Source organism: Falco biarmicus, chromosome 9 (assembly GCF_023638135.1).
Source record: "Falco biarmicus isolate bFalBia1 chromosome 9, bFalBia1.pri, whole genome shotgun sequence".
Classification (NCBI taxonomy): domain Eukaryota; kingdom Metazoa; phylum Chordata; class Aves; order Falconiformes; family Falconidae; genus Falco; species Falco biarmicus.
The window spans coordinates 27018218-27033106 of NC_079296.1; the positions used below are offsets into that span (position 1 = coordinate 27018218).

The 14889-nt window shown below is 41.5% G+C and overlaps 1 protein-coding gene across 7 annotated transcripts in view; it reads left to right on the plus strand.

Moving 5' to 3' along the window:
* Nucleotides 1–14889, plus strand: part of BTRC (beta-transducin repeat containing E3 ubiquitin protein ligase) — a 119826-nt gene that overhangs the window by 94638 nt on the left and 10299 nt on the right. For all 7 annotated transcript variants that reach the window (XM_056351539.1, XM_056351537.1, XM_056351540.1 and 4 more), the window contains 6 exons: nt 2691–2877; nt 7292–7388; nt 8249–8386; nt 8864–8982; nt 11340–11589; nt 12274–12392. In XM_056351539.1, the coding sequence (XP_056207514.1) occupies nt 2691–2877; nt 7292–7388; nt 8249–8386; nt 8864–8982; nt 11340–11589; nt 12274–12392 (910 nt within the window). The remainder of the gene's footprint in view (nt 1–2690; nt 2878–7291; nt 7389–8248; nt 8387–8863; nt 8983–11339; nt 11590–12273; nt 12393–14889) is intronic.

The following is a 14889-nucleotide window of genomic DNA, read 5'->3' on the forward strand; positions in this document are numbered from 1 at the left end:
TTGAGTGAATAAAACAATAAAGCTACTTCAAAATCATGAGGCATCTTATCTCTGTCCTCCTAGCACTGTCCCCAAGAATGGCCAGAATTAAAGGTAGTTTTAAATTATGGGCATGTTTTACTAATGTAGACTAAAATTGGCTCAGATTATTTTCCCAGTACTTTGAACAGAATTGAGGTTGTTTGAAAAATACAGCTTAACTGTGTACTTAATGAACTTTGTTCTGTTTCTGAAAAATAAGGTCTCTGCTTAGCATTTCCAAGCTGTTTAACATTTTTTATGAGGAAAGTCATTTTTGTAAGGGTTTCATGTGTGAAATAACTGCAGCATGCTTGTTGGTATGGAGGACTGAAGGGCTAATCATGTTTCACACGGATTTAGCAAAAACTTTTGTGAGCAGAGATTTCTCTTCTTCAAGGAAGTGATGCTTTGTTAGGTGTAAGTACAAGTTAGGTATAAGTTGTGGTGTTCCTAAGAAACAAAATAATAAAGTTGAGTTTGCAGCCAGGCCAGAATAGCTCTACCCATCCACTTATTGTAAGTGTGAGGACAAGAGGCCAAAACATTAGTATTCCTTCTTTGCGAAGGGTCTAGGATCAATATCAAAGGATAACTTACAGTCATGGAAGTAGTTAGAACACCTCATTGCAGCAAGATCTAAAGTGCAACTACTGATGAATCACAAAGGGCAGGTGGGTCAGAGGCAGACTTGTGGGTGAAGATTACTGTGCCCAGTTTATGCAGTGTACCCCTGCTTCTGAAAGCCAGTGATTGTTCCCTGTATAAAATAATTTATTGCTGTGATGCTGCTGACATAAAGCCACCAGTATGGGTAATACACAGGCAGGCATTTGTAAATGTCCTGGTGGGTCTGCAGATGTCTGTGGGCTCATTGGAAGCGACACAGATAAAGAAAGCAAATATGCTATTTCCACCCAGTAGAGAGAGCTTAGGGCTGCAGGTGTCAGGGTGGGGAAACAGGGGGGATATGATGGCCATTTCTGCCCTACCAAATCGTGGAATTCCTGCAAATTCCAGCTCACATTCACTAAAACATTGTATCTCCTTTTCCATGAATTGCTGTATAGTCAATCTAAATTTACAAACACTTTTTTTTTTAAAGAAGTTTATATAGTGGCTGTATATATCTTTTCAGATTAAATACATAATAAAGGCTGTTGATGCTTTTATTTTGCAGGTTGACATGTAATTTTGCATCTATAAAGATAAGAAATGTCAGACCTCTTTCTGCACTCTCTGGTTGTGCATGGTATCATTCACATGCTTTTTTCGTGTATGAATGGAAGCATAAAACGCTGGGCAGAATGTCTCACCTAAAGTGTATTATACATTTAGGATGTTTGAAAGGACTGAGAAGAGGCATGCTGAATTTTCTCATTTTTATGCATTGGGAGATAATTTTGACATCTTTTGGTTAACGAAAACAAAGGTTGGACCTTTAATGTCTCATGAACGCTAATCAGAATCAGCTGACTGCACCCAGTTTGGGTTTGCAGAAGTTCAGACATGTGACTATAAAAATGCACTGGCTGCTTTTTCTTTCGCTGTCACAAGCCAGGCCTGGTCTTTGAGGCTGCTTTTTAAAAGCAAGAAAAGACGTATTTAACTCTGTCCCAGATGTGAACCAGAGGGAAAATGCATGTAATGCCAATCTGCCATGCTTCCTTTTTGGTTGGTCTGAATGTTATGCTTGAGGGATGATGGGGTCTAAACCACAACTCTCACAAAGCCTGTGAAATGTGACCTGTGAAGTGAGATAATCTCTTGATGGTGCACCTCACTCGTGAATTAAACAGCCTCCAAGAGAAGTTGTATTTATGAAACATCTTATTTAAAAGGCATCTTATTTTTCTGAAGTCTTGCTGGTGATTTGAGTGGGTAAGGGTGCATTTTTACTGAATACATCCATCCAGTTAACATAGTGTAACCTTCCCCGGCCCCCAGCTACACAGATGTTAGATCAGGCTGCTTGGTGCTAACCAGGCAGTTGCGTTACATTTTGCTCCAGCCATGTTGAAATAGCCAGTTCTGGTATTCACACTGAAAGATATTTGCAAATTATGCCATTTTGGTGCATATTTTCCCTCCACCCACTAAAATAAATGAAACTAGCAAACCTGCTTCGCTTTCTCCTTACACAGCCTCTCCTTCCCTCTCGACTTCCTTGTGCATCTGCATATCTTTCCCTCCCCCATGTCTAAAGGTACCACTACCCTTCAGGGCACACATTGGGAATATATATTTTTTTCTTCATTACGTTTAAAAGCTACTGCTTTAGCAAAAACAGCTTTTGAGCCGTTGGAACATGAGAACAGCTGTAGCAGTGAGATGAGAAATGGTCCTAATATAGAGAGATTTTGGGGGCTGCGTTGCTGAGTTGGAAATGCCATCCATAGAATATCCCCCTAGTGCTAAAACCCATCGAAATAGATTGGAATGACTTCTTGGATTCTTTATTATTTTTAATGACTTGTTGTGTTATATCCAAAGGAAGTTGGAGAACACTGTTCACTCCTGAACTTAGCTGCAAATGCTCTTCTGTGCATTTGGTCCAGCTCTGCATGCAGAAGAGAGAAAGATAGGGTATCTTTGTACTAGCAAGGGGAGTTGTTTTAAACTCTGTGTCTCCCCCCAAAAAAAAAAATCTTTTTTTTTTTCTTCTCCCCCAGCTCGGGGATTGGATCACATTGCTGAGAACATTCTGTCATACCTGGATGCCAAATCGTTGTGTGCTGCTGAGCTGGTGTGCAAGGAGTGGTACCGGGTGACGTCGGATGGTATGCTGTGGAAGAAGCTCATCGAGAGAATGGTCAGGACAGACTCCCTGTGGAGGGGGTTGTCAGAGAGGAGAGGATGGTGAGGAAACTGCATCTTCACCTCTTTTGACCCCATTCAGGACAGTAGGTGCTGAGTGTTTCAAACCATCAAATGTGGGTTATTTAGCTGCCTGAAACATCATGTTGGTTCCTAGCCTGACAGTTGCTTAAATCAAAATTTGGGTGTTGGGGAGTTAGGGCATCATCTGGCTGTGCAGGCAATGTGGGGGCTTTTTCCTCACCTTCTTCATTTGATCATGTTCTTTTCCCACTGTGACAAGTGAGATATACAGACTGAGATTTTTATGCCCAGCTGTCATTCGGTTCAAATTAAGAAGCTATGTACACCCCAGGGGAACACTAAACTGGTCAGCAGTTCAGAACAGAAGAGCTTTTTTAGGGGTGGCAGTGGGGCAGCATGTGCTATGAATTAGTTGTTTCCTGATAGGTCTGTTTGTTTTCCTCAGCAGATTTTCACTATTAGATATCTGTTTAATTTTCAAACTGGAAGCTGAGGGTAGGTACCATGGAGAATAGGGGACTTTGGAAATGCAGATAGATTAGTTAATAATCATCTGGAATAGCCTTACTACAATGTGGGTCTCACTCAAGTTTGAAGCTGCTCTGTTAACATTTCATTAGAACTTTCCCTCTCAGGGGTACGTCCTTTAATACATAATTTTCTTTTCCATGGGTGTCCCTAGGATGTTGGCAGAAAGGAAGCTGGGTATGAATATTTCATAAACAAGATAAAAGTGACAGCTCAGGCATTTTGGTTGCTATTAAAAAGAAAAAGATACAGAGTTGCAAACAAAGACTCCTGTTTTATGGTTAATTTTGTTTTACTTGCCTTTACTTCCGGAGACAAACTGTATATCAGGATTATGAAACATCCTTTAAAAATAGATACTGTTTTGATCTGCTTCCAATAGTGTAATGTTTAGAAAGAGTATAAAATAAACACAAGCGTGGCATTGGTAACTTTTGTATTCCTTTTAGTGCCTTGTTCTCTCCAGGACTTGTATTTTTGCTCTGTATTGTTGAGGTCACAGTCTGAAGGGGACCTTGAGAGGTTATTTAGTCCCTCCTGTTTCCCAGAGGCAGAGCCAGGTTTCTCTTCAGTCATTTCAGACGTTTGTCTAACTTTTTCACTGATGGAGATTCCCCAGGCCTTGCCTGCACAAGGAATTCCACTGTTTCACAAACTTCAGTGTTAGAAAGATTTTCCTAAAATCTAGGCTGTCTTCCTAACTGTAGTTCAGCCTGTTATATTTAGCCTACACAGACACACAGGACAGTTTCTCATTCTCCTTTTTGCAGTGATCTTTTCCATGTTGGAAGATGATTATGTTTCCTACGTTTTGTAATGTAACCAACCAGAATCCTGTGTTGTCTTGTCCTCTTGTTATTCTTGGTTTCTCTGTTTAGACCCTCCTCAATTACTCTACTCCATTCTTGGAGGCTGATGTGATCAGCTGGGTGTCTTGCTTCTGTCGAGGCATTAATAGAGTTTGGTGGTGTGGGAAGTGTTGCTTTGCATGCTGTATGGAGGGCATTCCATTTTATGCTTTCCAGAGAACATGTGCTCTTTTCGTTAGCAGTGGTATGTAATACTGTTATAAAATTAATTACCCTTTCTGTGGAAGTTCTACTTTGCCGTTATTCCTCATCTTGCATGCTTGTGTTGTTACTCAGTGATGAACTTGGCACTTGTCCTTACTGAATTAGATTCTATTTATTGTTTGGTATTTCTCCATTTTGTCAGGAGTGTTATGAGTTTAATCCTGTCCTCCAAAGTTCTTGCAGCTTCTCTAAGCTTTAGTATCACCAGCCAGGTAATAAAAGCACTCCCTGTTCCATTCTTTGTCATTAATGAAAATGCTCAGTAATGATACATCTAGGACAGACTCCAGGCAAGATCCCAATTGCCATCCTGTTAGAGAGTGCACCATCAGTAAATGTGTTTTCCAGCCATGTGTGTCCACCTGTGAGCTCTTCCAAGATCATACTTCTCTTGCTAAGTCATGAGAATAGCCCTTGAGAAGTGAGGTTAGTTTGACTGGATTGACCAGTGTTGTCTGTTGTTGTCACCTTGTCATCTTCTAGGCACTCATCTGATTGACTGCGTGCTCTAGAACTGCTGAGCTGTCAAAGTTGAGTTGGATGGTCCACCATTTCCTTGGCAGACTTTCTTCCCTTCTTTTAAATGCAAGAGCTACATTTGCCTCTTTCCTGTTCTGTGGAACTTTACCTATTCTTTACATCTTGTCAGGGATCGTTGCAGATAGTTCTCAAGCTGCTCCCTTCCAGATCTTGAAGTAACATTAACACCAATTTCTAGTCATACAAACACATGACATTTCTAAACAGCAGTTGTAAAATCCTACTTCTGATCTCAAAGGACAGTCACACCCTGTTACTGCACCTCTTTCTCGGGCTTACACTGTGTCCTGGAGGTTGCTTTGACACAACAGGAGCAAGTTGTGCCCTGTCTTTCAGGTTGCCCTTTGATTAGCTCTGGAAGATACAACTGCAGTCATGGCGGGGTAGTTAAGAGAGGCAGACAAGAAATATCCAGTGTAGTTGCATCTCTGCCATATAGAGCTTTATAGCTTGTAATCAATGGTAAAGCTGTGCGTGGCACAAGGAGGCGACTAGCTGGACAGTTCAGAATGGTAAATGACTGGCGTTATTTGCTTACAGCTCCTCACTTTGCACATGGGCTGCCTGATTTCAGCATTTGCAGCTTGTGGTTTGCAACAGAAACAATTCCGCAGCACGGTAACCTTCACTGACAGCTTGTTGGGAGCAGTAAGGGTTACACAGATTTAGAGTAATATAAAACAGAAGCCCAAAATCTGGGCACAATTGTGTCTATCTGAATACTTGATTGAATTGGCCAGTCATCAAAACCCACAAACAATAGTTCCTTTTATCCCAGAACCACAGCACAAGGCCACTGGGATGCTGCGGAAAATTCCAAGCAATCCTTTAGCTGAGCTGTAAACAACTGACCCTACGTGCAGCAAGGCAGGGCCTATAGGTAGCAACAAAATCTTGTATTAGTTCAGCTAGTAAATCTAGAAACAGTAGACAGGTTTTCAGGCACATAGGCTTGTATACAGATCATCATAGACCAACTGCAAGTCTTCCAGAACGTGTCCTAGGTATTCTGTGTATCTCCAAAGCATTTTTCATTTCCCTGGCCCAATAGTTTTAATTTTCTTGTATGCATTTCCAGACTGGATCACATTAAGTAGGCAACCATCTAGTTAATTGTTTGCCTGCATCCGTGAGTCCTTTCTTTGTGTGTGTTTGTCCCCGTATAAGTGGCTGCTCGTCATGGTGTTTGAAGACTCGGATGATTGCTTTATCCAAGGTGGAAAGCACCTTTCTTTTGCATCATACTTAAAGTCCTTTATTTAAAGAATTTTCAAAAGTTCTTTTTGTGAGCATTTGTTATTTTGTTTATTCAGTCCTGTATTTTGCTACTGCCTCATAACCTAAAAATTTTGGTTCATTGTGATTTCCCTAGTTGAAGTACATCAGGGCAGCTGAGGTACAGTTTCTCAAATGAATTTCAAGGTATACTGCATGGAAAGGACAAGAAAGAAATGCTCAAGGAAGTATTGAACAATTAATTTTGCTATAATGGAGCAAGAGAGGGAGAAATGAAGAGCTGGCCCAGTGTAAACTCTGTGCCTCTGATGCCAGGATTACACTCGGAGACATTTGTGCCTCTCTCCATTTTGTGAGGCATGTTGCCAGGCAGAACAGCAGTTAGTACGCCCATGGTGGGCTTTACTAGCTTCCACACCGTGTTTGGTGGCTTCTTAACTTCAGGATGAGGAATTAAAGTTTTTTACACAGCAGGTAGTGATTGCCGTTTACGGATTTTTTTTGTAGCAAAAATCTAGCTTGGGATACGAGTATTCCAAATCAGTGTTGAAATGAGGGAGGCACCACAGATGAAGTGTTGCTTATCAAAATATAGTAGTAGCAGTAAAATGTCAATGTACCAAAACTGTTACTGTTCATGGTAATGCAGATAAAAGCTAGCCGTGAATGTATAGTGAGTGTGAGGGTTCCTTAGCTTCTTTCATTATTTTTTTTGTACGCTTCATTTTAAAGGTGACCTTTGATACGGGTATGTGTATTGCGGGCATGAGCCATTCTCACCTCTTATTGAGTTGAATGGGCTCATGTCCATAACAGAGAACAGATTTCCCTTCCCTGAGTGACTAGATGCAGGTCTTTCATGAGTGTTTCAGTGTCAAAATGCAACACTGACATATTTGCACAGGAAACAAACAGGAACCACCCCATCTTCCTGATTAAATTAAGTTTGAATATGAATCTGTCTGTGCTTTTCAACAGTGGTTACCCATTTGTAAAATGCCAGGAAGACCTTTCTGTAAAATGCTGAAGCATGATTTGTGTTCAATGTCTTCCAGGGGACAATATCTATTTAAAAATAAACCTCCTGATGGGACTGCACCACCCAACTCCTTCTACAGAGCACTTTACCCCAAAATTATACAGGACATAGAGGTAAGAAACAGCTTCCAGATGTGGTGGTGCTTGGTGGGTGTTTTTTTTTTTTTTAAATCTCCCTGATTTATTCATGATGCTGAAATTCTGAGAATATTTTGTTCTAATGAAATATTTCATTAAATCTGATGTGTCTGTGCTTGTACCAAGTTTGTAGATCTGGGATAGTTTTATAAGGTCCCATGCTTCACTGCTCCTTTAGACACAGAAGAAGCTGGATTGTTCAGTGAGCTGTTTGCAGATGGAGTCTGTACAGCTTGCACATCAGATGTCACAGCAGCACTGTACCGTCTTGATTTTCTCTGTTCCGTGGTACTTTGCTCCACACAGTGCAAATGAGACCCAATAAAGGAGACATCAGGAACTGAGCCAGGGAGAAAGTGCATTGCTAAAGACTACAATCCCAGGAGCCAGGGCAACAGAAAGCAGCTGAGCATGGCTGCCTTGTATCTAGTGTGAACAAAATGTCATGTTTTGGTAGCTTCCTAATGGCAAAAGTGGTGCTCAGGCACTGTTGTGACAAGTTTGTACAAGCGCTTAGCTAGAGCTCAACTGAGATTTTCTCCTCAGTTGTTTAGTCGTTGAGTCACAGGGTGTTAAAGGTTGAAGGCAGAAAAAAGCTTTCAGGTCATTTCTCCCTCACCATTCCACATAACAGTCAAGTTTAGCCGCGGTATGTTTCCAGGCTTTTGTCCAATTAATTGGACATGTGTTACTTCTTCTGGAAAACAGTTACATCATTGTACGGGCCTGATTGCAGGAAAAGTGTGAAGAAAACTGTCTTCTCAAACAAACAAGAAAAGGGGAGATAGTTCTGTGCTTTGTTTTTACTCCTGTTTTGTCTTCTGGCTCTCCTCAAGACAATAGAGTCAAACTGGCGGTGTGGGAGGCACAGTTTACAGAGGATCCACTGCCGAAGCGAGACAAGCAAAGGGGTTTACTGTTTACAGTATGATGATCAGAAGATCGTAAGTGGCCTACGGGACAATACTATCAAGGTGAGAATGCTCCAGAATGGCATACTAAAGGCATGTAGTACCTATGCCATAAATAATAGTGTCCTAATTTCAGTGACACCTACCCAATCTCTTGTTCATAACCTAGCCTTCTCCTTCCCCCACCTCACACCTGCACAGCATGTATGCCTCTTTTATCTGGCAAAAGAGACCCTGCTTTCTTACAAACAGATTCCACTAGCGGAGTTTTTGTCCATCAGTAATTATAGGCTATGTAATTACTGTGCCCTGTACCCTGATGAGAAGCATAAAACCAATATTCATAGTAAAGCCAGTAATATCAAAGCTGTTAATGTATTGCACCAAAGAGCCTGTAGAAAACTCTGCAGATACTATTAAAGGTGTTCTAACTGCACCATGGATCATGTACTATAATAAAAACCAGACCAGTTAAACCAGTAAGTGCTAAAAGATGAAAACCTTGCTGAGCTGTCTGGTTTTGAATGTTTGCTGTCTTAGATCTGGGATAAGAATACATTGGAATGCAAGCGAATTCTCACCGGACACACGGGTTCTGTCCTGTGCCTCCAGTACGATGAACGGGTGATCATTACAGGATCTTCAGATTCAACAGTCAGGTGTGTGCTCATGATTTGGAGCTTTTGGTTTGCCTCTTAAGATTTTAGCCTTGCAAGCTGCAGAAACAATTTTTTCTTAAAACGTGTGCTGTTCAGTCATTTCCATGAAGTAGTTCAGCATATTTGTTCAGTGGTCTACTGTCCTTGTTTATCAGATGTCCATGCAAATGACTGTCAAGGAGAAATGAGAACCTAAACAGAGGCCAGTCAAGGTCAAGATGACTTAGGAAGGCCATCTGGCATTTCACCAAGGTTTTGCATGTTTTGACACTCCCTGAGAATGTTTTAAATTCTCCCTGAGAATAACTTTTTAAGTTGGCTGAAGCTTTCAAAGCAAGTTCGAAGGTTTAGTCATCCATTGTGGCTTAATTTTAACAAAAGATGTATGACTACATCTCCTGTGACTTATTAAAATTTCAGCATGTTTATTTTCAGTCTTTCTAACCTTGCTTCTTTCCAGTCTCCAGAAAAAGGCTGGACACCTCAAGTCAACACTTGCGGTGCATGTTGTGCAGATGTGAAGTCCACTAGACATTTTACAGAACCCCAGAATGTCTAAGACCTGTAGTGTAAACACAGGCACGTATGCGTTAGTGAATAGCAATATGAACTTGGATGTGAAAGAGCAAGTCTGTCTTCTCCATGTTGTTACACATTCTGTTCTTGTCAGAGTACAAGCAATGCTTATGCGGTGAAGTTACAGACAACCAAAAGCTGTGTCAGTAGCCTTTTCTGAAGCTATTAGCATGTTTTTCTATGCTGCAAGGTCTTCATAGTTATCACCGTGCTTGTGCGTAAATGACCACTGTTAAGCTAATAACCATTAAATTTAGTTCCTGACATGTGATGCATGCAGTCTTGTGGTGCTGCTAGATTTTGGGGTCCTATCATTAGCAGAAATCCAGAATTCGGCAATACCACCTGCCTGGAGGCAGTGTGGGAACTGCACTGTGCTAAACAGATTGCAAAAGGAGAGGCTGATTTCTGTAACAAGCACTATCATCTTCCATATCAGGCCAGGCAGGCCAAATTGTAGACTGGCTACTTGCCCAGAAATACTTTGTTTCCCACTGTATCTATAAATGTTTGTGCAGACCCCAGAGGCACATAGGATGCATCACTTTTTTTCCTTGGGTCTCCTCAGGAAGAGGGGCTTCATCCAATAGACGGTACAGATGGGCTCTTAATGCTTCTGAGATCTCAGGGATGCACTTGTCCAAAGAAGTCAGTAGGTCTCCAGCTCCTGCTCAGTTTGGCAACCCTGTCTGCAAACTGCTTGTATGTTAATGGCTCAGGTCTTTAGTCTGTGGGGTTTTCTCCTTTGCATTTTGTAATTGGATTGTCATTTTCTTTCTCATTTGTAGTCCAGAAGTTGAGGCACTTCAGCCTCCATAAGTTAGAAAATAAGATATTAGAAGGCTTTCTCACATCTTGCCTTTTCTTACTGCTCGCCTTATTGGAAGAGGAAAGTTTTAACTTCTGTAATGTCTGATGTGCCTGATGATACAGCCACTCTGTGCTCTCACATAGTGTATCTGGGATACAGGTGTGATAGTGCCAAAAAAAATCTCTTTATGGAGGGTAAAACAAGTTTGCCAACAAACAGCCCAAAAGAAACATTTTTAAGGCTTAAAACATTTCAAATCCTAGAAGTCTTGTATGAAGCCTTTGTCCAGCTTTCATCTTATATTATCTTTCAGCTGAAGCAGTTGGTTCCAATAACATTAAATTGACATAAATGCTCTGTCTTAATTTGGGTATTCAGCACATGCCTGGAATGTAGCTGTGTACCAGATGCACTGCAGGGTAAATGCAATTCGTGGTGCATCTTGTGGCAATTACTTACATTTGTTTGAAAAGCATTATCTTGCCTTCTGCTTCTGTATAAATTATCCTTCGAGTTGATAGTCCTGTGAGAGAGGTCAAAGATTAAACCTGTCACTGAACTTGCTTCTCCACGGGTCATGATTAGGGACTCGTTGGCTAGAAATGGAGTGTGTGGTAGGCTGACACAACCAGGAAGCATCAGTCTTTAAGGCCATCGATCTCACACCTTTCCTCAGCACTAATTTCCCTTAATTAAAGAACACGTTTTTCCTGGCTGGGTTATTTTTATGGTGTTAACTGCATTGCAGGATTTTTGGCTGCTGGACTGTCTCGATGTATGCATAATCAACAGGTTTTTATAATACATCTTGTAATGAACTATTTAATAATGTAGATATAACTTGCGGTGTTTGCTTCTCTAATATTGCTAGAGAGTCAATTACCTCTCCCCATCCCTCCCTCTCTCTGCAGAAAATCCACTGTACATTTTTTTAACTCTTTTCTCTCTGGTTTGAAATTTGAAACTGCAGGGTGTGGGACGTAAATGCAGGCGAGATGCTGAATACACTGATTCATCACTGTGAAGCAGTATTGCACCTCCGCTTCAATAACGGCATGATGGTGACGTGTTCCAAAGACCGTTCCATTGCTGTGTGGGACATGGCTTCACCAACAGACATCACCCTGAGGAGGGTGCTAGTAGGGCACCGAGCTGCTGTCAACGTAGTGGACTTTGATGACAAGTACATTGTATCAGCATCAGGTGACAGAACTATAAAGGTGAGGTGTTTGAGGCTTTTTATTTCAGCCATGTGTATTTAATAACTGGGAACAGTGACCAGACAGGGATGGTGATAGTCCTTGGCAGTTATTACACAGCTCTTCCTTTAGCAGCAGTGTTCTTCCCGCTGCTCCACTCGTTTCCACTCGTACCTCCTCTGTTGAGCTTGCACAACTTGTTTACAGAGCTATGTGGCAAATCAGATCCAGGTAGAGAAGCAGTTGAAAAAGGACTTTTTCTTCTGTGTTCTTTTTCAACTTGACCACTTCCATAATCTGTTTCAGCATCGGTCATTCGAACAGCTGTCAGAGGGCAGCATGGGGCAAAAGGGAAGGTGAGTGGATAGGAGTCACTTAAGTGTTACTGCTATGATCCCAATCTGCAGCATTAAAACTGAGGAAAATCAAGATCCTAAATCATAGCCCAAGAGTGCTAAAGCCTGATTTTGGAAGCTAATTCTCATACGGTATGGCAAAAATCTTCTGTGTACAGTGACCCAAGATGGTAACACTTGCGGACTATAATCACAAGTCATTGGAGGGGTAATTTTCCCAGTCTTAATGATAGCATCTTCAATTAAGAGTATTCTGGATGCAGCCATGTATCATGCAGATACCAGTTTTTGTTAGTCTCTTCTTAATAATTTTGTCTCTGTGTGGTTCCCTCCCCCCTTCCCATCACAGGTATGGAACACTAGTACCTGTGAATTTGTGCGCACCTTAAATGGCCACAAACGAGGCATTGCATGTCTGCAGTACAGAGACAGGCTAGTAGTGAGCGGCTCTTCAGATAATACTATCAGGTAAGAGACACACTCCCCAATGCAGAGTTCTGTACAAGCACGTTGTCTCTGATTCCCTGGGATGCGCAGAGGTTAGGCAACTGAAGTGCCGTGTACCCTTGTCATCTATGAAATATGCTTTCTTTGGTATAGAACATTGGGAACTACTGGAAAGAGATATTAGAAGCCTGTTTTACTGTGTTGTCTTTCATTCTCTGTATCTCAAGAGTCCCATACTAATCAACAAGTTGCATTGCTCTGACAACTCTGGTGTATGAAGGAGCTGGCAAGTACCACTTTCTATGATGTCCTCTTGTGATATTTTAATTGGGCTATGTGTCTAGTTAAAGGGGTCAGATTTGCAGTAAGAGGCATTTAATCCTCTGCAGAAATCCTCCTGGGCTCTCGCCAAACTCTTCTTGTGGTACTTGGCACCTGGTTAAGTTTGGAACAGCTGGTTTAGAGCATGAAGTTCAGTTTGCTGCCTTTTGCACTTCTCCAGCTGCCCTAGTTGCGATCTGAGATTTAACTCCTTCTGGTATCGTGAGCCAGGATTTCTCCCTACATCCTACAGCTGCTGGCAGAGGGATGTCCCACTAGTCTCGGGGTGTACAGAGCAAGCTTGAATATTAGTTTATGTAGGGAAATGCTCTGCCATGCCAACAGGAATAAGAGCAACCTCCCTTTTATCTTTGTCATTGCTTTAGATGCCTGTGTTCTGATAAAACTTGAAAGCTGGACAGTGTAAGCAGAAACCCTTTGCTTTGCCTGTCAGTAATAATTCCTCTTCAGTGAGAACGGTCATGCTACTGTTTGCCTGCAGGCTTTGATTGCAACATGCTGCCTCTCCCTGCTTTACATTCTGTGGGAAAATGGTGGTCCTTTGGTTGATACCGCCAGGTCATTGTGCCAGATTTTGGTATAGGGCTGTCTGAGAGCATGACCGAGAGAGCTGGAACTTCTGTCTCTTCATCAGGGGAAAGAGTATTACAGGCATTATGTAAAAGCAGCACCACTTATACATGGTGAGAACTCCTGCACTGCAAATAGGAAAAAAATAACGCTCTGCAATTGTACTATGAAACTTGGTCTCAGAATTAGAATAAGAAATGGTTAAATAGCACAGCAATTAGGGAAGTATCTAAAATATGACTTGCAGTGCTAATAAAAATAAATGTCAGGATAGTGATAACGCTAAAGAGGAATACAGTTGCTTTTATGCTTACACTGGACAAAATCCCTAGTTGACAGATGAATTGTGCTAGAATTTCAGGAATGTTGGCAGTGAATCTTAATGGAAGTCAAGTGTGGCAGCTGTGTGGGCAAGGCACAGGACTCACCTGGTCACGTTGTTTTCTGTCAACCATTAGCAGGGGGCGCAAGTCAGTGGAAGGGTGATTGAGAAAGGGCAGGTTACTAAGTCATGTTTGTGGGTATGTTTGATTTTAATCCACTGTAAAATGCCAGATGTTGTGAGTTGGCCTTTAGTAGAGGCTGCCTCTTGATACAGAATTTGAAGTTTGTCTTTCCTCAGTTGCAGGGAAACTTTTTCCAAAAAATCCTTCTGTGGTTTCTAGTTTTGCAAGCTGAAAAATCAGTATCTTTCTTCTAGAGAGACTCCATGTATAAAAATTATTTAGGTTTTGGTTTAGGCCAGAAATTTCACTGGTGTAAGAGGATCAGCTATATAGGCATCACTATCATTGTGCCAGTTTCCATCTGGTAGAAACTGATACATCAAGTTTAATCCAGTCACTTCAGTATCTTTGCCTCTAGGATCAAAGTTTGTAATTGCTACAGACAAGCATGGTATAGAAGAAAAGAAATAATAATTTAGAGCAAGAAAATAGAATCAGACTACATCATCTTGGGTTAGTTTTTAAATGAGTGGTTAATTTTCATGTGTGTGCACACATGGGAATCTGATACTGGACTGTTTAGACAGTAGCATTCTCTCTAGGAGATGGGCATTCAGGCTCACCTGCCTTCTGTACATCTTCCAACTCTGCCAGGACTTCAAGTGAATTAAAGGCTGAGATAATTGCAGACCTCCTCTACTTCCAGAACTTCTCCCAAATCTATAGGAAGAAAGAGTGGTAGTGTTCTTGACTGCATACACTTCATAGTTAATTTTTTTAGTTAGTTCTCAAGCCTTAAGAGTAGTCCTCTTGCTATTTGGTTCTTTGACTATTTAAAGAGGTAGAGATTTGAGACGTTATCAAATCTGGGAGATACCCCTGGCACCAATTCAGTTATCCCTTTTGTGCATGAAGGCCCATTCCCCGCATGGCTAGGGACATGATCTTCTCTTTTAATTCCATTCAGATTCAGGTAAAACCTCAAACTGGCACCTGAAACTACAGGCCTGAATTAGTGTGATGCAGCCTCCCAGAGCTGCTGGCAATCTCAGTATTGATGGCAAGGAATGGAAACACGTGGCATAAAAGTTCCTGGCATAAGATTGCTCTTCAAACCTTTCTGCACCAGTTCATTTCTGGCATTGTCCATCCTGTTTACA